Source organism: Arvicola amphibius, chromosome 10, assembly GCF_903992535.2.
Source record: "Arvicola amphibius chromosome 10, mArvAmp1.2, whole genome shotgun sequence".
Lineage (NCBI taxonomy): Eukaryota > Metazoa > Chordata > Mammalia > Rodentia > Cricetidae > Arvicola > Arvicola amphibius.
This window is the reverse complement of record NC_052056.1, coordinates 109418252-109443907: the sequence shown is the minus strand read 5'-3', so window position 1 is coordinate 109443907 and position 25656 is coordinate 109418252. Positions and strand designations below refer to the sequence as shown.

General features: G+C 42.7%; 1 protein-coding gene across 1 annotated transcript in view; it reads right to left on the bottom strand.

Annotated features, from left to right (window-relative positions):
• Positions 1-25656, bottom strand: part of Flt3 (fms related receptor tyrosine kinase 3) — an 83696-nt gene that overhangs the window by 43499 nt on the left and 14541 nt on the right. Inside the window, exons 2-8 of the mRNA XM_042055856.1 lie at positions 21979-22100; positions 7978-8180; positions 6328-6443; positions 4216-4345; positions 1962-2089; positions 963-1102; positions 495-648 (exon numbers count right to left, since the gene is read on the bottom strand). Coding sequence (XP_041911790.1) covers positions 495-648; positions 963-1102; positions 1962-2089; positions 4216-4345; positions 6328-6443; positions 7978-8180; positions 21979-22100 — 993 coding nt within the window. The remainder of the gene's footprint in view (positions 1-494; positions 649-962; positions 1103-1961; positions 2090-4215; positions 4346-6327; positions 6444-7977; positions 8181-21978; positions 22101-25656) is intronic.

Genomic DNA, 25656 nt, shown 5'->3' with positions numbered 1-25656 from the left:
TAGTCCCTGGCTCCTGACTGCCAGAGTGCTCTCCCACCCGAGCTTGGCTCCTGAGTGCCAGGATTCCTTTCCATCTGAGCTGCAATGCTTACAGAGGTCAGAGGTCAAGCTTCAGACATCAGTCCTCTTTCTCCTGGAGGTTCCAGGGATGGAACTCAGGCCACAGGCTTGGCAGCAATCATCTCTACTGGCTCAGTCATCTTACCAACCTCCCTTTTAGTTTCTTGGTGGCAAGTTGGACTGAAACAAGAATCTAGGCTGCATAGTCCATATTTCATACTAAAAGCAACTAAAGATACGAGTAGAGCTGAGTGTGGTGGTGTATGCCTGTAATTCCAGCATTCTCGAGATATAGTTCGAGGTCAGCCGGTCTACACGGTGAGTTCCAGGAGAGCCAAGGCCACATAGAGAGATTCTGTCTCAAAAACAAACAAACAAGCAAGCAAGCAAGCAAACAAACAAACAAACAAGATTTCCTGAGCTGCCTGTGTTACCTAGGATGGTCACCAACGTGGACTGGCTGGGGTGCTTGGAGGAAGAGCAGGTGTAATATCCAGTGTCATTTCTTCCCACGGAGGACACAAAAGCCAACAGAATCCGGATCATGGTTCTGTTTGTGGAGTAGGTACTCATCTCAAAGTAGCTGCCCTGGGTGTTAAGGGAAGGAGAATCTGCATTCAGGTTTCCAGCGTGTGCCGGGCACCTTCTGTAAATACCAATGGGGTTGTTGGTAGGCTGGAGCTGGGGCAGTGAGGCATGAACCACAGGGCTCAGCAAACCCACGTAGGAAAGGATGGGAGTAAATGAAAGGATGTGGAAGGAAGTGGGGTCGACCAAGAAGGAGTGGGGAGAAAAAGGATGAACTGGTGGGGTGTGGGAGAGTTGGGGCAGTGAGGGAGCAAGGGGGAGGCTGGGGGTGGTGGTCAGTATAATGTTGGAGTCCTAACAGATGGTACCATTACCTCCTCGAGGGCTTTGTTTTCTCGCTCCCAGGTTAGCCCAAACTGATAGTTCAAGTGGATGGCCTTGCACCTTATCCACAAGGGTTCCCCCACTTTCAGGAACAACTGGGGCAGTGTGGTCTGAGGGGTTTCATTTAGATCTAGAAGATAAGAAGATCCCAAATAAGAAAAAAAGTTATTAATTTTGAGGTGTTTGATTTGTCACAAAAATCTCATGAACATTCTGAAAAGCAAAGGTGCCAAGGTCCCTGATATTACTAATCAAATGACAATAATTTTGAGCTGAGAATGGCACAAGGGAACAGGCCAGCCTAGAGAAGCCCTGGACTTTGTTCCCAGAACCACAGAACAAGGGTAGAAATGATGAAATAGAACAATCCTCTAGAGACAGAATATCCTTTGTGGACAAGATCCCCACTTACAGAATCTATAATATTACATCTTAAATAGTATGAACGGGCCATTGAGATGACTCAATGGGTAAAGGCACCTGCTGCCCTGCGAGACAACTTGACTTTGAAACTGGGGCTCCATGATAGACTCAGAGAACAGACTCCCGCAGATGGCCCTCTAACCTCCACATGCACATTACAGCACATGTGTGCGCACACACAATGCATACATGTGATAAAGTGGTGTGGAGGGTCTGGAGTGGAACCCAGTGGCAGAGCATGCACCCAAGAGCATGCACTCAGAGTCCCCGGGTTTGAGCCCAGCACCTAAATAAAGCCAAGTCAAACAAAATGCTCTGAAAGAAAGAAAAAAGAATCTCTGGGGCTGGAGAGATGGCTCAGAGGTGAAGAGCCCTGGCTGCTTTTTCCAAAGGTTCTGAGTTCAATTCCCAGCAACCACATGGTGGCTCACAACCATTTATAATGAGATCTGGTGACCTCTTCTGAATCCCTGAAGTCGAGTGATTGCCTAAGGAGATGCCATCAGTCCGAGACAGCGCTCCAAGGAATAGTCCTTGACAATACATTGGTGACAGTCCCCAGTTACCTATGGTGAACAGCTTGGTGCATTCGTGGCCCAGCTCATTCCTGGCACAGCACCTGATGTCCGCTCCGAACAGCTCGTAAAGTACCTTTTCCTCCTTTCTGACAACAGTAGGGCTTCCTTCTTTACAGCTGCAATTAGAAGGTAAGTTTCCTTCATGAAATGTTTCCAGTATAGACTTCTTACATAGCAGCGTATGTGAGGCCCTGGGTTCAAAGCCATCCCGCATGCATAGGGGTGTAGATAGGAGCGGCGGGGCTGCGTCCCGCCACCCGGCTAGCTTTACCCAAAATAATTACACGGAAACTGTATTCTTTTAAACACTGCCTGGCCCATTAGTTTCAGCCTCTTATTGGCTAATTTTTCACATCTTGTTTTAACCCATATTTAGTAATCTGTGTAGCACCACGAGGTGGTTGCTTACCAAGAGAGATCTTAACCTGCGTCCATCTCGGAGAGGAGAGGCATGACGACTCACTATGGCGACTGCCTGAAGTGTCTCCCCACTGCCGTCTACCCTGCATTCTGTTCTGTTTACTCCGCCTACCTAATTTTCTGTCCTATCGGGCCAAGCAGTTTCTTTATTAATTAACCAATGAAAGTCCTCCATCATGGGGGGGGGGGGTGAAGTTACAAAGCACATCTGAAGGGATCAAAGAAAAGAGTAGATGGAAAAATAACAAGCTCAACCATATTTGGTTTGGGATCCCATGGACCAGCTAGCGACTCTGTATCTAATTAAAATAATTTACATGATTACTTTAGACCCAGATAGGGTCTCCCCACATTGCTCATGTTGACCTTTACTTTACTATGTGGCTCAGGCTGGCTTCAGACTCTGAGGGGTCCTCTCGCCTCAGTTTCCTGAGTGCTGGGATTACAGGTGTGTGTCGTGACACACACATGCTTGGTGATCTTCTTTTTGTCTGGTTATCATTTAAAGGCAGGTGAAAAAGAAAAAAGGAAGAACTAAGAAAGAAAACAGAACAAGAAGCATAGCTGGGCTTTGACGCAGCTGAAGAGGACGGGCAGCATTTTCTCGCAAGTACAGGCAAGGAACATAGGGAGAGAGAGGCCATCGTCACCAGCAGGGTGAGTTCCCAGCACAAATCGGAGAAGAAAACCAAAAAAAGTGTGCCTTCTAGGGAAGACCACTAAGTCTCGGTAGTGTTCACAGAGCGACATTCTCCTGCCTTCACGGGAAATGCCCCCACATGGCTTTCCCAGGGTATATGATAGCTTTGGGGGCTGTGTCCCTGCTCGTGTCTTTCTCCACTAAATCAAGTGCATTTTCTTTCAAATTTGAAGTCACCCATTTCTTAGTACCCCAAAACAAATACTGTCAAACTAATGTGATAGTATTCCAGCCGTCTTATTCTATATACACATTCCATACATATATACATAGGTGTGCACACACATGTATGCCACACACACACAGTTCAGGTCATCTTTTTTCCCCCATAAAACTCAAGATCAGGGGGCTGGAGAGATGGCTCAGAGGATAAGAGCACTGACTGCTCTTCCAGAGGTCCTGAGTTCAATTCCCAGCAGCCACATGGTGGCTCACAGCCATCTATAATGAGATCTGGTGTCCTCTTCTGGAATGCAAGCATACATGGAAGGAATGTTGTATACAAAATAAATAAATAAATAAATAAATAAATAAATAAATAAATAAATAAATATCTTTTAAAAAAAAACCCTCAAGATCACATTAATAGTATCTGAAGAACTGATTTTCCTTTTCCTTTTCCTCTTCTGCTTTGTCCCATTTAGTTTTCAGCAGGTACACAGTACTGCTGACCTGACTAGTGGGGACCCTGTGGACATCAGCTCTGGCTCACATGAGAAGTGGAAGGGGGACTTCCACTCTGTGCCTGGTAGCTGCCAGGCTGGCTGTGTGGCTTCACATCTCAATTTACTCAGACGTCCAGGTAATCCCATTCTTCCCTTTTTAAACATCTGTCTAAACTGGGGCTACAGAAACAGTTCAGTTGTTAAGAGCACTGGCTGCTCTTCTAGAGGACCTGGGTTCAGATCCCAGCAATCACACAGTGGCTCACTTCTGGCATGCAGACATACCTGCAGACTGAGCACTTATACATTAAAAAAAAAAACAAAAAACAAAAAAACCTGGCAGGGCGGTGGTGGCACATGTCTTTAATCCCAGCACTCGGGAGGCAGAGACAGGTGGATCTCTGGGAGTTCTGATAGGAATGGTAGTCACTCACAGACACGGTGAGGTGCGCCTTACCTCTCCTCGTGGGAACCACAGAGCACCCACTCCACAATGGGCTCTGGGACACTCTCAGATTCGCAGACCAGCGCTTCCTGGTTTTCCATCTTCCTGAAGTAAGGTCTTCTCAGCACGTACAGCTGCGTATCTGAGGCATGACAACACGATACCACTTAGTACTCAAACCAGAGTCCACACCATTTCCAAACAGCTAATCTATTCCACCGCAGCAGAGTCTGGCTCCCCACTGCCCTTAGATGACATCAGGCTTGCTGTTTGTTTGTTTGTTTGTTTGTTTGTTTGTTTTGAGACAGCTCTCACTACGTAGCCTTGTCTGGCCTGGAACTTTCTGTGTAGATGGAACTGATCTCGAACTCACAGAGCTTCGCCTGCCTCTGACTCCCGAGTGCTGGGATTAAAGGCGTGGGCCACCATGCTGGGTGTGATACAGTCTTACACATGGTCTCTCGTCAGTTACTTGGGGTTCACAAATTCAGAGATGAATAAGTGAGGTGAAGTCACACAACAGAATGTAAAAGGAGAAAAAAATGGGCAAAACCACAGAGCTTAGCTCTTATCTAAAGTTTAAAATCTACTCTCTTCCCGTCTACACCTAGGTGCAAATCAGTACAGTGGAGAACGGTGGAAATAGAATAGGACGGAGTTAAAACCAGAACAGAATTGAGATGTTTAGCTTAGCCTCCCATTCAGACTAGACCTTTACACACACACACACACACACCACATATACATACACATGTACACACATGCGCACATACATAACATACACATGCGAAAAAAGACTACCATTTTATTCAGCTACTCAAGAGGGGACATTTTTGCTTTAGCTTTGCCCTTATTTATAGATGCTCTTTATATTTTATCACTATCAATCTGTAGTTGATTGTAAACTGCAGGTCTTCTCATCCACCACGGTGGCCACAGGCTACATGTGGTTATTTAATTTCAGATTTTAATTGCTTCGCATGAAATAAAATAAAGAATTGGGTTCCTTGGCTCCACTAGCCAAAGTTCAATTGTTCAGCAGGGCATGTGTTGGGTCTGTGCGGCTGGGTGGAGGAGATGGGAACAATGTCATTGTGTCAGGAAGGTCTGTGAGGTTGCACGAATGCCTTGTAGTCCACAAGGTGTGTAATTTTTCTTTTTAGATAAATTAGTCTTATTTCATTTTTTACGTGTAAGGGTGTTTGGCCTGCATATGTCTCTGCATCATGAACCTGCAATACCCAGAGGTTAGAAGGGATTGGATCCTCTGGGACTGGACTTACATGTGGTTGTGAGCTGCCATGAGGGTGCCTGCAATCCAATCCAGGTCCTCAGCAAGTGCAACCGATGTTTTTAACTGCTGAGCCACCTATCTAGTCCAGAGATGTATTTTCATCCCCATTTTATTACAGATATGGGAGTTATTTCATTCCCATGTCAAAATATTTTCCAGTTTTTCCAGCTCTGCGTTTTTTTTATTTTTTTTAATTTTATTTTTATTTTATGTGCATTGGTGTGGAGGTGTCAGATCCCCTGCAACTGGATCTTCAGACAGTTGTGAGCTGCCATGTGGGTGCTGGGAATTGAACCCGGGTCCTCTGGAAGAACAGCCAGTACTCTTAACCACTGAGCCATCTCTCCAGCCCCACCAGCTCTGTGTTTAAAAGCCCCTGAGTATCTGAATTTGGTGACCCCAGCAGTGAGGGAAAATACAATGAGTCCTGGGACACTCCCATGGGGTGCTTGGAGTACCCAGTCTCGAGGCGACCCTGTGAGATACTGGGGCACCCAGACTGCCCCCGTGGGGTGCTAGAGCACCCAGTCCTGATATGCTCCTATGGGGTGCTGGAGTACCCAGTCCCGAGGTGCCCCCATGGGGTGCTGGAGTACCTAGTCCCGAGGCACCCCTGTGGGGTGCTGAAGCACCCAGTCTCAAGGTGCCCTGTGGGGTGCTGGAGCACCCCGGCCCGAGGTGCCCCATGGGGGTGCTGGAGCACTGAGTCTCAAGGTGCCCTGTTGGGTGCTGGAGCACCAAGTCCCGAGGTGCCCTGTGGGGTGCTGGAGCACCCAGTCCTGAGGTGCCCCTGTGGGGTGCTGGAGTACCTAGTAGTGAGTTGGACTTACTTGGTATACTCACTGTGAACAGTACTGTGTAGTTGGCGGTTTCACTCTGAATATACAGTAGGTATTCTCCAGCCTGGGTCTCTGTCACATTCAAAATGGCCATAGAAACAATTCCTCTGTGGAAAGAGAAAGAGGATTGGCTACTGTGGAAAACAATCAGAGCCAAAAACATCAGGTTCACCCTGAGTCAGATGAGACTGTGACCCTGAGGGCTGCTTTGTGGAGAACATGACTCTGGCCCTACCCCAGCCTCAGCCTGAGTGCCATTAGCCTGGCTGTGACTTTTGCCCACCCTCAAAAGCAAGTTTTGACTTGGTAGGGTGAGAGGGCTAGGCATTGGGAAACCCCACAATTTTAGGTCTCTTAAAAGTTTACAGAGTACTGATAGTTATTAAAACATTTTGTAGAACTGTATCTCATATCCAATAACAAAAGACTTATTTTGTCAGAGCAAATCAAGGTTTCAAATTATATAGGTAATTTATATGTAAATAAACTTTTAAAATTAAATTATTTTGGCCAGGCAGTGGTGGCACATGCCTTTCATCCCAGAATTCGGCAAACAGAGACAGGTGAATCTCTGTGAGTCTGGGGCCAGCCTGGTCTACAGAGTGAATTCCAGGACAACCAGGGCTACACAGAGAAACCCTGTCTTGAAAAACAAAAAAACAATAAAATAAATAAATAATAAATTATTTTATTTTAAATTTTTTTATTCTTATATATCTTTTATTATTGTATGTGTATGAGTGTTTTGCCTGCATGTATGTATGAACACCATTTGCATGCAATGTTTGCAGCGGTCAGAAGAAGGCATCAGATCTCCTGGGACTGGAGTTACAGATGGTTGCGAGTGGCTGTATGGGTGCTGGATCCTCTGGAAGAGCATCCAGTGCTCTTAACCACTCAGGCATCTCTCAACACTCATCATTTTATTTTATTTTTTTAGAGTACTTTAGAATTTGTCCTTCCCACCACACATCCTTAACATTATCAATAGCTTTTTCTTGGGGTGGGGGGTGTCAAGACAGGGTTTCGCTGTGTAAGAACCTTGGCTGTCCTAAAACTTGCTCTATAGACCAGGCTAGCCTCGAACTCACAGAGAAGCACCTTCCTCTGACTCCCGAGGGCTGGGATTAAAGGCATGTACCACCGTGACCAACGGCATTATCAATATCTTGAGCAGGCCTAGTTTGTAGTAACTGAAGAGCTAAGGTGGCTGGGTCACCATCAGCTGACATCCACGTCACCATCAGCTGACGACGATGTCACTATCAGCTGACGTCCACGTCCACGTCACCATCAGCTGACATCACGTCACCATCAGCTGACGTCCACACATGCATTCAGCAGCCTGTAGGAGCAGCATCCCTATGGCTGGCAGATCCATAGTGTCATGTGTCCATACCCTAACTCTATATCTAGTTCACTGTTTCACGAGAGATAAGTTACAACACACGTGGATGGAAGCTGGAAGGGGATTCTGAGCCCAGCCTAGTAGTCTGTGCCTATAACCTCAGCATTCTAGAGACAGAAACAGGAGAATCTTGAGTTTTGTGGAAAGATAAAAAAAAAAAAGGTGGGAGAATTCAAATGAATTACATTTTATGCAGGAAATTTGGCTCTGAAATCCTTGTGGCCCACCCTTACCTGTTTTGTAAGTCAAAGTGTGGCTGGCAGCCCAGGGAGCTGTGCTTAAAGACCCAGAGGCAAGAAATGTCCCCCGGGGTGGTGACCAGCACTTGCAGCGTGATGGACGCAGACTTGGTCACCTCCACAGTGGCAGCTTCGTACACCACCCCTGCATGGTGACGCCTCAATGTGCACCCAAGGTCTTCTGGGGATTCTGAAACCTGTGGTGTAGATAGAACAATGAGAATTCAGTTTTTCTTAATATTGAGACTGTTTTCTGCATATGCAGTGGTTTGAAAATGAAAATGGCCCCCATAGGCTCACAGGGAGTGGTGCTAGTCAGGGGAGTGGCCTTGTGGGAGGAAGTGAGTCACTGAGGGTGGGCTTTGAGGCTTCAGATGCTCAAGTCAGGCCCAGGGGCTCTCTCTCTTTCTACTGCCTGCCAGTCTCTATCTAGAACTGTCAAGCTCCTTGTCTGGCACCATATGTGCTGGTGTGCTGCCATGATTCTCCCCACCATGACTGTAAAGGACCAAACCTTGAAACTGTAAGCCAGCCCCAATTGAATGTTTTCCTTTAAAAGAGTCGTCATACTTAGCCGGGAGATGGTAATGCATACCTTTAATCCCAGCACTAGGGAGGCAGAGGCAGGTGGATCTCTGAGTTCAAGGCCAGCCTGGTCTACAGAGCAAGTTTCAGGAAAGCTAGGGCTACACAGAGAAACTCTGTCTTGAAAAACAAAACAAAAAAAGACTTGTCTTGGTCATGGTGTCTCTTCACAGCACTAAAACCCTAAGACAGCATACAATATCCAACTAAACTAAGGAGGCACCTACTAAGAAGGTACCACTGAGGCCAGGCGGTGTTGGTGCACGCCTTTAATCCCAGCACTCAGGAGGCAAGGGCAGGCAAATCGTGAGTTTGAGGCCAGCCTGGCCTATAAGAGCTAGTTCCAGTACAGGCTCCAAAACTATAGAAAAACCCTGTCTCAAAAAACAAAACAAAACAAAACAAACAACAACAACAACAACAAAAAGGTATCACTGTGTTGGACAGATGGTTCAGTGGATAAGAGGACTGACTACTCTTCCAGAGGTCCTGGGTTCAATTCCCAGCACCCACATGGTGAGTCACAACTGTATGTAACTCCAGTTCCCTGGGATCTGATGCCTTCTTCTGCCTCTGAGGAAACTGCTCACAAAAATACTTGCAGGCAAAATACACACACACACACACACACACACACACACATTTTAAAAATTGAGGGACGCAAAACTAAAAACACAGTAGAGAAAAGGGGGAAAAAACCTGACTAGGCAGGCAATTCACATAAGCAAAAGATGGATGGAGGTGATGTCTTCCTGTTCCGGACCACATGGAATCAGCTTGCTCAAATGAAGAGCTTCTTTGACCCTGAGATGGCCACCCCAGGGCTATACTTGATTTCTGTGTAACCCTATGGATGCTGTTTAGATTGCCATGAGAGAAGAAAGTCAGAGGCTCACGAATGCACAGTGATGGGTCAGAAGGCCAAGCTATGCCACACCGAGAACATATAAACACACACAAGCTATGGGGACTGAGCATTGTGACTCAGTGGTAGAGTTCTCTTTTAATAATTTATTTTTATTTTGTACACATTAGTGTTTTTCCTGCACGTATGTCTGTGCAAGGGTGTTGTATCCTGGATTTACAGATCGTTGTGAGCTGCCATGTGTGTGCTGGGAATTGAACCTGGGACCTCTGGAAGAGCAAGCAGTCAGTGCTCTTAACCACTGAACCATTTCTCCAGCCCCAAGTAGTAGAGTTCTTAACATGAGCAAGACCCTGGGTTCCAAACTCCACACCAGAAAAGAAATGGGGGGGGGGCATGAACAGAAAAACCAAAGGACTGGAATGTAGCTTGGCCATACAGTGGATGCCAGGCACACATAGACCCTTAAAGAAATGCAAAACATGAGAAGGATGAACAGGCCAAGTGAAAGTGATCAAGCAGAAGCAAAAGAGAAGGCTGAAAAATGAGAAGTCCCTAGGGTGTGGGAGAGTCCATGCCCATGGAGAAGAAGTGTAAGAGTTCAAACAGCGGGGAGGAAGAGGGTGTGGAAGAGCCTGCTCCCTGAGCCGTGCCTCCCTCTGTGGGAAGAACAGCTAAACACAGACCCATCAGCCCAAAGGGCATGTCTCCAGAAGGTCAGGGTCACATCCTGAACTCAGCTCCTTTTGGGGACCAAAGGAATCCTGCTGCCCCACCACACTATTGCTAAGGATAGTGTCCCTGGGGTGAGCTCAGGGAGTGGGGCCCTGGGCCGTGAGGAGGAATGATGAATGGCAGTGTACCACTAACACTGGGGACCAATTACAAGCCTTTTATGTCTGACCAGTGGTTTCCTATAAGGCAGCCCTTATATTACCCAGGTCTACACACCAGCAAAAAGCTGAAGATACTGTGATCTTTCTTTACTTTCAAAACAGGGTCTAGCAGCCCTTGCTGGCCTAGAACTCTCTGTAACGAAGCTGACCACAAACACTAAGCTATCTGCTCGCCTCTGCCTTTGCTGGGACTAAGGTCAGGCACCACCACACCCAGCTTCCCATTTGTTTTGAGACAAAACCTCTCTATGTAGCAAAGGTTGCATGTCACACCCAGATTTGATAATTTCTTCTTTTTTTTTTGTAAAAATGGGGGACAAATATGGCTTTGCCCATGCTACCTGGTAGGCATTTTGTCGTTGGACCTCCCTGCATGTGATGTTTCCAGGTACTACCATACAGTCTAACACATCTGCAGTCATCACAAGAGCCAGTAACTAGATTGTAAAAATTAAAACACATTAAAATGCACATTAAAATGATCCAATCTTAATCTAAAGAAGGTGGAGGATGAAGAGAAGAAGAAAAGCAAAGAAGTCTAGAAAGACAGCTCAGCAGTTAAGAACACTGGCTGCTCTTATAGAGGATCCAGGTTTGATTCCCAGCACCATGTGGTGGCTCACAACCCTCTGTCACTCCAGTTTCAAGGGATCCAATGCCCTCTTTTGAACTCTACAGGAACTTGAAAGCATATGGGGGCACAGACATACACACAGGCAAAACAGTCATCTGCATAAAATAAATCTAAAAAAAAGTTAAAGATCTTTTTTTCCCCAAAAAGCTGTAGAGTAGCCCTCAAATAAACAAGAAGATGTTGAAACCCACATACATTAAAACACTTCTCATCGAAGAGACTAGCAAACACTGAAAAGTCTACCAATGCATTCTGACAGTGAACCTTTGAGGAAGTGGGCACTCATACACTGCTACAGGAATTTACACCAAACAACCTTCTGGGAGGGGAATTCAGCAGCACGAGCCAGCAATCCCTACGTGACATCGATTACAGAGCTAGTGGTAGTGTCAAAATACTGGAAACCATTTAAATGCTCAAACGGAGGAGAGTGAGCAAACAAACTATGCAGTATCCATACAGTGGACAGGACGCGGCTGTTTATTTGAAAAGGAATAAGGACACGCCCTGGGAACTGACTTGCAGTGATTTCCTGCATCACAAAAAGGGAGAAGTGTATTGCAAAATTCTCCGCCTCGTGTGTGATCATGAGTGAGAAAGAGGCAGGTGTGAGACACACATGCATTTGCTTGTTTTGTACAAGGAATTCAGGACCGATACCTAACAACTAAAAGAATCAGCTAGCTGCAGGAGATAGGCAGGACTCGGTGGTAGAGATGCGGAGGAGAAACTTGTCTGAGTATATATTCCTAAAATAAAAGATGTGTATGCATGTGTGGGTTTATATGCACCACACGAGTGCAGGAGCCTGCAGAGGCAAAAAGGCCTTTCTAAGAGGGCATCGGAGTCCCTGGGAGTGAAATTACATATAGCTGTGAGCTACCTTTTAGGTGCGGGGAATGGAACTCGGGTCCTCTGCAAAAGTAGTAAGTGTTCTTAGCTGCCAACACAGCTTTCTCCCTTCCTGTGACTATTTTTTCCGTGCTGGGGCTAGAACCCTAGGCTTCACATATCCTAGACACCTGCTCTACCACTGAGCTAAAACTCATAGCCCTAAATATACCTCTAGTATATATGATTTCCAGGATTCAAAATAAATGTTAAGAGTAAATAAACAGCCAGCAGCCAGGAATAGCAACCTCTACTCCAAGACTTGGGAGGACTACCTGTACTTGAGGCCAGCCTGAACTATATATAGTTTGAGGCCAGCTTAGGCTATAACATGAGAGCAGTGTCAAAGACTGAAGGGTAGGGGAAAAGAACTACGCAGCCAGGATACTGTGGAAAGGCATCAAAATGGAATACAAACCAAAGTAACCCAACTGTATTGGAAATAAATCACAAAACCATAACGAAAAGGGTAGGGGAGGATCGAACTGGCATACATTATAGACTGGCGCCAAATGTGCAGGCTCAAATAAACAAACATAAGGCTAAGAAGAGTTCCGGACAAGGAGTTAGACAGGGCTTCCTAGTCCCACAGTCTCGGGCAGATGGATAATCATTGTGCACAGAGGCATGGTTATCAGCCACCTCCTGCAGGCTTGAGCCAGTCATCAGTGCCTTGTGCTAAGTGGAGCCACATGGCAGCCAGACTAGCCCTTTAAGGCTTGGCTCATGGGGTCAGAGAACACTGCAGGTACGCAGAAAGCTAGGTCCAGATAGACACAAAAAACTCTCAAAAGGTATGGTATGCCTAAAAAGATGCCTAGGTGCTAAAGAAAGAAAAGAAAATGGGTATAGACAGTCATAGAAAGAAAGAAATAATTTAAGAATGGTAAAATCTTTAAAGAAAGAATAAAGTAATATATAAAAACAAGCTACATAGGGATGGCAAATATTGTAACTCAGAGAGTTTGGACTGTATATGGTGCTTTGTTAATTTTGAATTTTTTGAATGCTAATGAACAGAAAATAGCAGCTGCTGAGAGACATTGGATTGTGGAAGGGACTACTGAATTAAACCAACTTAGATACTTTAGGGATGTCTTAACTCCAGAATGGAAGTCAGGAAATGTGTTGCATTGGGGAAGGGGTTGTGCTTAAATACCTATTAAAGTTAACTGAGATCATATTTGTTTGGGGGAGATCTCCTGAAGATCTTGTGTACAGAAATAAGAGAAAAATCCAGAAAGACTGCAGGACAGGTGATGTATATGCTGACCCCTCAACATGGGTACAGCTCTAAGACTGGATGAGACATAATAAATCTTGTTGGCTGCAGAGTCTTCATGACTTACTGTTACATGCCATCCTTTCATATAGCATGGATGGAGATTTATATTACAGTGTGGGTATGCGGTTCAAATGAACTTACAAAGTTGACAGATGGCTTTTACCAGCTCAAATATAGAACAAAAACATCATCTTTAGCTGACTTGTGCACACCACAATTCCATACTCGTGTTCCATATATATGTGCTCCATATATATGTTACCTTTAAAAGTTTGTGTGCTTTCAGAAAAAAGGACCAGACACCAATAAAGACAAGTAGCTCAGGTGATTCAGCCTCTCAGAACGACTCTGTTACAGTTTCCTCAAAACTCTGCATCCAGAACAACTTCAAAGCTGCTAGTTGAGATGGTCCAGTTTCATGCACTACTTCACCCAGAACTTCAGTTAAGTCCTGTACTTTCCATTACACACACACACACACACACACACACACAAAACGGACAACAAACGCTACAGCTGGTTTTCCCAGGACTTAACCATTATCCCAATTTTCTCAGGGTACCATAAAGACACTGTTGATCCCAAACAACAGGAAACTGTCTAGAGAACACAACACCCACATTCCCAAAAGGTGGGGTGGGGGATTTTTGGATGTCCAGTGGGTGTTTGTCATCGTTTAGGGGGATTGGTTGCAAGTTGTTATTGATCATAGTCAGGGAGGAAACTAAGCAAAGGAGCTTAGATTCAGAGATTTCATTCGAAAAAGAAAAAGGCAGGATATAGAAATCATAGGATAAAAAGGTTGATTATTGAATCTAGTTGTTGTTGCTGTTTGTTTTGTTTTGTTTTGTTTTTCAAGACAGGGTTTATCTGTAAAACAGCCCTAGCTCTTCTGGAATTAACTCTGTAGACCAGGCTGGCCTCAAACTCACAGAGATCCACCTGCCTCCTGAGTGCTGGGATTAAAGGCATGCACCAACACTATCCAGCTTTAAATTTATTTATTTTTATTTTTATGTGCATTGGTGTTTTGCCTGCATGTATGTCTGTGTGAGGGTGTTGGACCCTGGAGTTATAGGCAGTTGTGAGCCTGGAACTGAACCTGGGTTTTCTGGAAGAGCAGTCAGTGTTCTTAACCACTGAGCTATCTCTCCAGCCCTTGAATCTACTTTTAAACCAAAAAAGCAACTACTAATCTCAAATATTTTACACTGTTATGGATTTTTGTTTATCAACATAAATTTAAGGTTATTTTTGTTTTAACATACTGTATATATGTTTCTACTCCTTTTTTGAGACAGGGTTTCTCTGTAGCTTTTGGAGCTTATCCTGCAACTTGCTCTGTAGACCAGGCTGACCTCAAAATTATATCTCTGCTTCTTGAGTGCTGGGATAAAAGGTATGAGCCACCACATGTCCAGCACATTTCTACTCTTGTTTAAAGTACTGTACCCATGCAGTTCTGTTGTAGAATATTATTTTAATGTGTGTTACTTTTGTTTATGCTCTGAAACATTTGTTTAATGATGCAAAGATGTATTTGATTAAATAAATTCCCCTGCAGTCAGGAGGATGAGCCAGTAACTAGCTGACCAGAAGTTGTAGGAAGGAGCCAGGAGGAGAAGGGATTTTAAGGAGTGGCCAGGAAAGACACAAGGACTTCTTGGGAGATGTAAGGAAGTGAGCTAGGTGAGCTGCTTGCTATTCAGCCTCTCTGGGAAGTAGGACTCTACCTCAACTTTTGAATCTTTAGTTCTTTAGAAGAATAGAGATTTAAATAAGTTCCCTTAGTAGCTTTGAAAGAGTTGGTGCCTGAGGGAATAGAATTTCTTCAGTCTGTAGCTCTTGCAGTCAAACCACTGCTGAAAGCAGCAGAGTTGCAATTGCTGACTAGGATAGCCATAGCTTAAAAGGCAGCATCAATTACAAAAGAGTACAACACAGATCATTTAAAAATGTAATATGAAGTTCTAGTCCTTAAAGGTTATTATTACAACCTGTTTAGGATAATTAAAAACTGTAGGTTACTAGTTAGTCATCTATATCAATCAAATTTGTGCCACATAGGTATGTTTTCAAGGTTAAACAATTTTATATTTTTGATAGATAAGTGGTCTTCAAACACCTCAGAAACCTACCAAATGTGACATTTCAGATGTTTTAATAACATAATGCTTTTTATGACAGTGAGACACATCTGTTCATGGCAGCATCAATTTACTCCAAAAAAGGATAATGGGCATCAAACAACTTCCTTAAGGACCTTGCTTTCAGGATGCAAACTAGTCATCTGGGAAAGAAACTGCCCTTGCCTTGCCTGCTGACAGTGTGCTGTCCAGATTGAACAAGCAGGACACAAAAGAAGGTGACTGCTAAACTTTGCCAAGACAAGGTATGACAGTCTTTCAAAATTCCTGCTTTGTAGAAAGGTCTGTCGAATATTCTAGGCCCATAGGCTGAAGATGGATACCCTTGGGTGACTGTCCAGGCAGTCAGTTGTTTCTGTCATTTCTATAGTTTTGCAAGTCATTTGCTCTTCATTTCATCTTTACTCAGGTAATATTATGTCCTCCTTGGGTCTCTGATGAGGGTTGAAGACTAAACAGTTATACCATTTTCTTTGTTACCAAATTTAAAAAAAATACACAGAGAGATAAAGTTTATAAGATTGAGAGATATAGAAGCTTATGTTGTTTATCTAATAAAATGTTTTAATGTCTAAAAAGGTATTTTTAGGATGGTAATACAAGTTATGATAGAAAGTGGTTTAGAAATAAACTTTAGATTTATTAAAATGGGATGAATAATAAAGCATTTTCTCTGAATATGCCAGACACAAATGGACTTAGAGAATATAAATGTAATTCTTACCTGATAACTGTTTTTATTGTATATAGTTTTACTATGTTAGACTTAAAACATTTCCTTTTTATTTAGACAAAAATGGGGGAATGTTGTAGGATATTTGTATACTATATAAAATGTTTTGCTGTGATTGGTGCAATAAAAAGCTGAATGGCCAATAATTAGGTAGGAGAGTATAGGTGGGACTTACAGGCAGAGAGGGAACTCTGGGAGGAAGAAAGGCAGAGTCACCAGCTAGACATGGAGGAAGCAGGAAGGGCAGTATGGAGATGAGGTAATGAGCCTCATGGAAGAATATAGGTTAAAAATATGAGTTAATTTCAGTTATAAGAACTAGTTAGAAACAATCCTAAGCTAAAGGCTGAAGTTTTATAATGAATTAGTCTCCTTATCATTATTTGTGGACTGGTGGTCCCAATGAGAAAGACCACGGCTACTGCAATAAATAACTTTGGACAATAAATGTGGGATACTACAGAGCAAAAGACAAAACCACTGTGTGCAGCTCTTATATACAGCTCCACTTGTGCTCACTGGGTACTGGTTAGCACTTTTGAGCCTTGGTTATAAACTAGAATAAAATAAATGAAAAAGCATATTTCAGGTATGAGCCAGGTCTCGTAATTTTTAAATAAAATTCTCTTTGATGTCATGATGATACCAGATTGCTATAACATTTCTTAACACCTATTCTCCATGTTATTATAAACCTCTCTAGAAGCTCAAAAACTAACACCATTTCATTAATTATGATTACAGAGATTTTTTTTGTTTTGTTTTGTGGGACAGGTTTCTCTTTGTTTTTTCGCTTTTTTCTTTTTTCTCTTGTTTTTTTTTATTGAGCTCTGCATTTTTCTCTACTCCCTGCCTCTCCCCTCCCCTCCCCACTTCAACCCTCCCCCAAGGTCCCCATGCTCCCAATTTACTCAGGATATCTTGTCTTTTTATACTTTCTATTTCCCATGTAGATTAGATCTATGTAAGTCTCTCTTAGTGTTCGCACTGTTGTTTAAGTTCTCTGGGATTGTGGTTTGTAGGCTGGTTTTCTTTGCTTTATGTTTAAAAACCATCTATGAGTGAGTACATATGCTAATTGTCTTTCTGTGTCTGGGTTACCTCACTCAAAATAATGTTTTCTAGCTCCATCCATTTTCCTGCAAAATTCAAGATGTCTGATGTAGGAGGGTCTTCTATCTATCTGTTGCTTTCATTGGTTAATTAATAAAGAAAACTGCTTGGCCTGATAGGTCAGAACATAGGTAGGCAGGGAAGACAGAACAGAATGCTGGGAGGAAGAAAGCAGAGTCAGGCAGACGCCATGAAGCTCCGGCCCGAGATGGACATGGGTTAGAATCTTCCTGGTAAGCCACGGCCCCGTGGTGATACATGGATTACTAGATATGGGTTAGAGCAAGATATGAAAGTTAGCCAAGAAGAGGCTAGATATAATGGGCCAGGCAGTGTTTAAATGAATACAGTTTGTATGTTGTTATTTCCGGAGCTAAGCTAGCCATGCGGGAGCTGGGCAGGATGAAAAGCAGGCCTGCTTGCCTCATCACTACAGATGACGTTATTTTTTTCTGCTGTGTAATACTCCACTGTGTAAATGTACCACACTTTCCTTATCCATTCTTCGGTCGAGGAGCGTTTAGGTTGTTTCCAGGTTCTGGCTATGACAAACAATGCTGCTATGAACATAGTTGAGCACATGTCCTTGTAGCATGATTGAGCATCCTTTGGATATATACCCAAAAGTGTTATTACTGGGTCTTGAGGAAGGTTGTTTCCTAATTTTCTGAGAAATCGCCACACTGACATCCAAAGGAGTTGTACCAGCTTGCATTCCCACAGCAATGCAGAAGTGTTCCCTTTTCCCCACAACATCTGTGTTTTGTTTTTTTTTTTTTGTTTTTTGTTTTTTGTTTTTTTTGTTTTTCGAGACAGGGTTTCACTGTAGTTTTTTTAGAGCCTGTCCTGGAACTAGCTCTTGTAGACCAGGCTGGCCTCGAACTCACAGAGATCCGCCTGCCTCTGCCTCCCAAGTGCTGGGATTAAAGGCGTGCGCCACCACTACCCGGCACATCCGTGTTTTTGAACTTGGCCATTCTTATAGGTGTAAGATGGAATCTCAGAGTTGTTTTGATTTGCATTTCTCTGATGACTAAGGATGTTGAACATTTCCTTAAGTGTCTTTCAGCCATTTTAGGTTCCTCTGTTGAGAGTTCTCTGTTTAGGTCTGTACTCCATCTTTTATGGGATTATTTGATCTTTCGGTGTCCAATTTCTTGAGTTCTTGAGATCATACCTCTGTCTGATGTGGGATTGGTGAAGGTCTTTTCCCATTCTGTAGGCTGTCGTTTTGTCTTGTTGATCACATCCTTTGCTTTACAGAAGTTTTTCTGTTTCAGGAGGTCCCATTTATTAATTGTTTCTCTCAGTGTCTGTGTTGCTGGAGTTATATTTAGGAAGTGGTTCCCTGTGCCAATGCATTCAAGTGTACTTCCCACTTTCTCTTCTATAAGGTTCAGTGTGACTGGCTTCATGTTGAGGTCTTTGATCCATTTGGACTTGAGTTTTGTGCATAGTGATAGATATGGTCTATTTTCATTCTTCTACATATCAATATCCAGTTATGCCAGAAGCAATTATTAAATGTGCTTTCTTTTTTCCATTTGATATTTTTTGGTTCTTTATCAAAGATCAGGTTTCGAAGATGTGTAGATTGATATCCAAGTCTTCTATTCAGTTCCATTGGTCCTCCTATCTGTTCTTATGCCAGTACCAGGCTGTTTTCAGTACTGTAGCTCTGTAGTAGAGTTGGAAGTCAGGGATTGTGATGCCTCCAGAAGTTCTTTTATTGCACAGGATTGTTTTGGCTATCTGGATTTTTTGCTTTTGCAAATGAAGTTGAGTACCATGGGTCTCTTATTTCAAGAGAGAGGAAAGAGAGAGAGAGAGAGAGAGAGAGAGAGAGAGAGAAAGGGGTAGGCTGGAATGAACCCTCACCATGTTGTACTGAAACCGCAGCTGTCATCATTAACTTAGGGGGAGAAAGAGACACAAATGATGGAAAGTCATGTGGTAATAGTGAGTGTTACCGTGAATGGGCTCAAGATTTTCATGAATACTCAGTGTCATGAGTCTGTGATGAGCTAAACAGATAACAGTAAGTATTTAATAAAATGGGGGGAAAGAGACAGTTCTTCCTCACAATATAATTCCAATTAATAAATATAGAAGAAGCCAGGCATCTACCTAAGGGTACTTGGTCTTTCAAAACACTACTGGACTATAGGGTATCCAAACAGATGTCTCAAGAACAAATAAGCCCTTCATCCTCAAGTCGCTTTTGGTCACTGTCACGGTTATTACAGCAACAGAGGGCAAACTGAGATAGTGTCCCAGCAGAACAGGTTCCATTTCAACAAGAGCCCGAGAACAGGAACTAATCTTTTCTGCAGTTCACATTTGCATGGCTATTTGTTATGCCATTTTAGGAACTACGTGGTCTTCACATGTGGTGGTTTAAAAGAAAATGGCCCCAAAGCGAGTGGCACTATTAGGAGGCATGGCCTTGTTGGAGGAAGTGTGTCACTGTGGAGACAGGCTTTGAGACCTCATAAATGCTCAAGATACCACCCACTGTCTCAGTTCACTTCCTGTTGCCTTTGGATTAAGATGTAAGGACTCTCAGCCTGCATGCTGCCTTGCTTCCCAACATTATGATAATGGACTGAACCTCTGAACTGTAAGCAAGTCACCCCCAATTAAATGCTTTCCGTGAGTTACCATAGTCACGGTGTGTCTTCACAGCAATAAAAAGATATCACATGAACATCAATAATGTCTAAGAATACTATATTAGGATAACAATACGTGACTGATTAGTAGGGACCAAGACCAATGGACATGCAGTTTAAAGATCAATCTCTATAAGAAAGTACGTAAGAGTTGATGAGATAGCTCAGTGGTAAAGGCACTTACCACCCAGGGATCTACATGATGGGAGGTGAGAACTTTCGTCATCTGACGCCCACATCTTTTGTATCCACACTGAAACGCTACTATGCTGCGATCTGCAAACTTTGGACCGGACCCGGGGCAACCAGGAAATGATGACAGACACACAGGCAAACGTGCGAAAAAGTTGGGATTGGGTGGGATATACACGCTGATGGAGACTCACCGGCTGCCTGGAAACTCAGTGTGTTTATTATATACAGCTCAACAAGAAGGCAGGGGAGCTGGCTTAGGTCAGGGTCTGTGTAGGGGAGGAGTCTCAGGCTGCAGTCATCAGGAGGAAGAAGCTGTGGCTGATACTTTCTGCAGATACTGCCAACAACCTTGCCATTCCTGAATCTGACCATTCCCATGAGTCTGGGGCATTGGGGTCAATGACATGGCAGTACTCACGACAATAGTACACATTTACTCGGGACATCATCTGTTCTCCCCACTATTATATGTTTAAATGCCTTAATTATTAATATGCCAGTTTGTTATAACGCCAATACCTATTTAAAAATTAAAACCAATAATGGTTCTGCCAGCAGGGAGTGATAGTACACACCTTTAATCCCAGCAGTTAGGAGGCAGGCAGATCTCTGTGAGTTTGAAGCCAGCCTGGTCCCAGAGTGAGACCAGGACAAGGAGAAACCCTGCCTCAAATAATAAAATAATAAAATAAAATAAAAATAAATAAAAAATAAAAAACCCAAAATAAAGATTATTCCTAGTCTCTGACAGTTGAAAGAGGGCAAGCCATAACATATATTTTTTTCTATATCCATGGAAGAAAACCGAGAGAGTGAGTTTTATTTATTTACTTGTTGGGTGACTGAATTTTAAGCTGAAATGGGCATAGAGTTAGCTGACATAGTCCTAGCTGGCGTACAGAAGTGTCAGGGTTTTCAGTTCTCTGTCATGTAAGCTTCCTTCATCTGAGTTCATTCATAACCATCGATTCTGACAAGTAGACAGGTGGGAATAGCCAGGTTGGATGACTAGTATCAAAGAGAGGGGGCTGGGGAGTTGGCTCAGTGGTTAGGGGCACTGGCTGCTCTTCCAGAGGTCCAGGTTCAGTTCCCAGCACCCACATGGCAGCTCGTAGCCTTCTGGAATCCAAGTTACAGGGAACTGAATACCCTCTTCTGGCCTCTGTGGGCACCGTGCATGCATATGGTGCACAAACATACATGCAGGCAAAGACACCCATACACACAAAACAAATAATAATAACAAACAATAACTTTTAAAGAGAGAGGAATGGGCTGGAGAGATGGCTCAGTGCTTAAGAGCACTGGCTGCTCTTGCAGAGGACCTTGGTTGGGTTCCCAGCATGCACATGGTGGCTCACAATCATCTGTAATTCCAATTCCAGGTGACCTGATACTCTCTTCTGGTCTTGGTGAGCACCAGAATGCACAATGTGCACATACATACATTCAGGCAAAACACTCCTACATATCAAATAAAAATAAATAAATCTTTAGAAAAGAAAATGGAAATGTAGGCAATGTAATAGCTCAGTGGGCAAAGGCACCTGCTGCAAAGCAAGAGAACCAACTTGCTCCAATTGTCTCTGACCATCACACCAGCATGAGCACACACACACACACACACACACACACACACGTAAGGGGGAGGAAAATGGAAAGAGAGAGAAATGCTCATCACTTCTTCACACTAGGTATACATACCCTTCTAAAGCTGCACCCACAAGAGAACATAGATCTTCCCGTGTGCATGTGTGTATACAAACACGCTAACCCTCGATGCTGGGAGTTCAATCCACAGCCTCTCACACCCTAAAATACGGTTCTTGATGCCATTGGTGACAAGGAAGCTGGTGGTATAGGTGCTGTTGCACCTGATAAGAGGTCTGGTGCCTGCTTAATCATGACAGGTTTCAATAATCTATAAGGTACAGTCCCTAGAGCAAAACAGAGAAAACCGTATGTTTATATTACTTTACCATGATATATGACGATGACTTCCCAGCTGATGAGCCATTGTTCTTCTGACGGATTAAAACACACTTGATCACAGGCTGCTCTTGGTTTGTAATGGTCTCAAGAATCATTACTGACAAAACAACTGTAAAGCAAAACAAAAATAATGACATTAGTACACACACACACACACACACACACCTTAGAAAGAAAATAAGTATTTGTCTTACCACAGAACGAAGACACAAAATGCAATTAGGGAAAAGTGGCCAATAGAAAAGAATATGGGAAGTGAAGCTTCATGAAAGCCAGTCTACTCTAAATAAGGAAGGGAGCTATTGAGAGCAGCATCCCATGGAGCCATTTGCAGTGATGGGAATGCTCCCATCTGTGCTGTCCAGCATGATGGTCATCAGCCACATGTAGCTATTAAGCTTTGGAAATGATGCTGGTGATATTGAAAAACTCATGCTATTGACTCTGGGGTCCTGTAGTAAAGAGCACGTTCTCTGTCTCTGTTCTCTCTGTGTCTGTCTGTCCCTCTGTCTCTCTGTCTTTCTTATGTTGGAGATCATATCAAAGACCTCAGAAAATGCAGATGAAGTAAATACTCTAGCAATAAGGACTTTTCAGCAAGGTATACCCCAACCCCAATCTCTCAAGTTTAGGAATTTTTAGAAACTTATTGAGTTGTTCATTTATTTACTTTTAATTCCATGCATACAAAGCGATGTGTTTCATGATGGCATTTGTGTGTGTGTGTGTGTGTGTGTGTGTGTGTGTGTGTGTGTGTGTTGAGTTTTACTTAACCTTTTTGATTAAGTCAATGAAATATATCTGGCAGTGGGCTTAGTGGTATTGTGGCAAAAGCAGGCTCTCTGGAGCGACCACTAGAATCAAACTTACTGACCAGGCCCTTGGCTCACACACTGCCCTAAGCAATGAGTAGACTCCAGGTCACATTTAGTGCATGTGTTTCTGTCACTCAGAGTATCTTCTACTGCCATTGAATGATGGGTTGGATAGAGACAAGAGGTGAATCTATGTGTCCAGCCATCTCTGTCCCCTGCGATCTCAGAGACTCGGGGATGCTATCATTCTTTCTCGTCACACTCTATAATGGTTTTTACTCTCCAGTCTTCTTTGAAATGTGACTTTGCTGGGTGTGGTGACGGGAGGCAGAGACAAGTGGATCTCTGAGTTTGAGGCCAGCCTGGTCTATAGAGGTCACTCTAGGCCAACCAAGGCTAAATAGTGAGACCTGGTCTTAAAAAAAAATCAACCAAACAAGAACAACCATGACGTTATAGTCTAGTTTACTTAGGTTGTCCACATTAAACCATGTAACTTTGGACATATGTGCATGCATGTGTGTGTGTTAACATATATATAAAACACTACACACTCATATTGATAGCAAATTTTTCATTTATCCTCTAAAGTTTCCTGTTTCAGAGAGGTGCTCTCCTCTGGTACACCGGTATACTGTGATAGACATGGGATTCCAGCTGTGTCACATTCTCAACAACATCTGCTATAATGAGACCTTCAGCTTTTCTAGTATTTTAAATTTTATCATTTTTATGTGTATGCTTGCACATCCCTATGTGTGTGCCACAAGTCAGGCAGCTGAACTTCTGTGGCAAGCACTTTACCTGCTGGATCGTCTTCTGCCTACAAGACTTTCCTCTTCATAGGCTAATAGGTGTGTGGCTTTTCTTCTGCCTTTTTCATTATTGAGACAGAGCTTGCTCAGTACCCCTTGCTAGCCACAGAATTCTGCCTTAGGCTCTCGGGAGTTGGAGTGATAGATGCGAGCCATACATGGACACCTTATGGTTTCAATTGCCCTGTTGAATTATAACATCCGGTATGCAGCCACTTTAAAAAAATATTCTCTAATTTCTTTCACTTCAGATATTTTGACCAAGTCAAGCTTTTTAAGATTTTTATTTAATTTTAAAAAGCTGAATATAAATGTAATACATGATGCTTTTCACATCTGAGCACTCTGCAGTCACACTGCAGTTTGGGTCTTTGATCTTGGCTTCCCTGGTGGTCTCACTGAGGTTCATCAGTTTAACTGATCTTTTATGAATCTTGGTTACATTGACTTTTCACGGTTGTTTTGCTTCTCTTGTTCACTGATTTTAATTCTGGTAATGATTATTTTCTTTACTTTGCTCAAATAGAGCTTGTGGTAGGTAGTTTGAATGTAATTGGCACCATAAGATCATAGGGAGCAGCACTATTAGGAGATATGGCCATTTCATATTAGTCACAGGAAAAAAAATCCATCAAGAGGAAATCTCAATACTGCACATCTATGCTCCAAATAGAAGGGCATTTTCATATGTCAAAGAAACACTTCTAAAGCTTCTAAAGCTTAAATCATATATTAAACCCTACACACTAATAGTGGGAGACTTCAACACTCCACTCTCACCACTGGACAGGTCAGTCAGGCAAAAAAATAAACAGAGAAATAAGGGAACAAACAGATGTTATGACTCAGATGGACTTGACAGACATATATAGAATATTCCATCCAAACAGAAACGAATATACCTTCTTCTAAGCACCTCATGGAACATTCTCAAAAATTGACCACATACTCGGTAACAAAACAAATGTCAACAAATACCCCCCAAAATGGAATAACCCCATGTATCTTATGTATCTTATCAGATCACCATGGCTTAAAACTAGAAGTCAACAACAATACTAATTCCAGAAAGCCCACAAAAACATGGAAATTAAACAATGCTCACCTGAATCATCAATGGATCAAGGAAGAAATAAAGGGAGAAATTAAAGACTTTCTAAAAATCAATGAAAATGACCACACAACATACCCAAATTTATGGGATACAATGAAAGCAGTGTTAAGAGGAAAGTTCATAACACTAAAGGCCTACATAAAGAAGCTGGAAAAACCCCACACTAGTGAATTAACATAACATTTGAAAACTTTAGAACAAAAGGAAACAAACTCACCCAAGAGAACTAGACCTCAGGAAATAATCAAATTGAGAGATGAAATCAACAAAATAGAAACAAATAAAACAATACAAAGAATCAATGAGACAAAGAGTTAGTTCTTTGAGAAAAATCAACAAAATAGACAAACCTTTATCCAAACTAACCAAGGTCAGAGAATATCCAAATTAACAAAATCAGAAATGAAAAAGGGGACATAACAACAGAAGCGGAGGAAATACAGAGAATCATCAGGTCATATTTCAAAAACCTGTACTCCACAAAATCAGAAGTGTTAAAGAAAATGGACAACTTTCTGAATAAATATCACTTACCAAAATTAAATCAAGACCAGATAAGCAAATTAAACAGACCTATAACTGCTGAAGAAATAGAAACATTCATCAAGTCTTCCAAAAAAAAAAAAAAAAAAAAAAAAAAAAAAAAAAAAAAAAGCCTAGGACCAGATGGTTTCAGCTCAGAATTCTACAAGATTTTCTTTCTTTTCTTTTTGAGTTAAAATTTCTTATTTTATTGATTTTTATTGAGCTCTACATTTTTCCTCTACTCTCTACAAGATTTTCAAAGAAGTAATACCAATACACCTCACATTGTTCCATACAAAGAAACAGAAGGAACATTGCCAAACTCTTATTATGAGGCTACAATTACCCTGATACCCAAACCACAGAAAGAAATTACTAAGAAAGATAATTACAGCC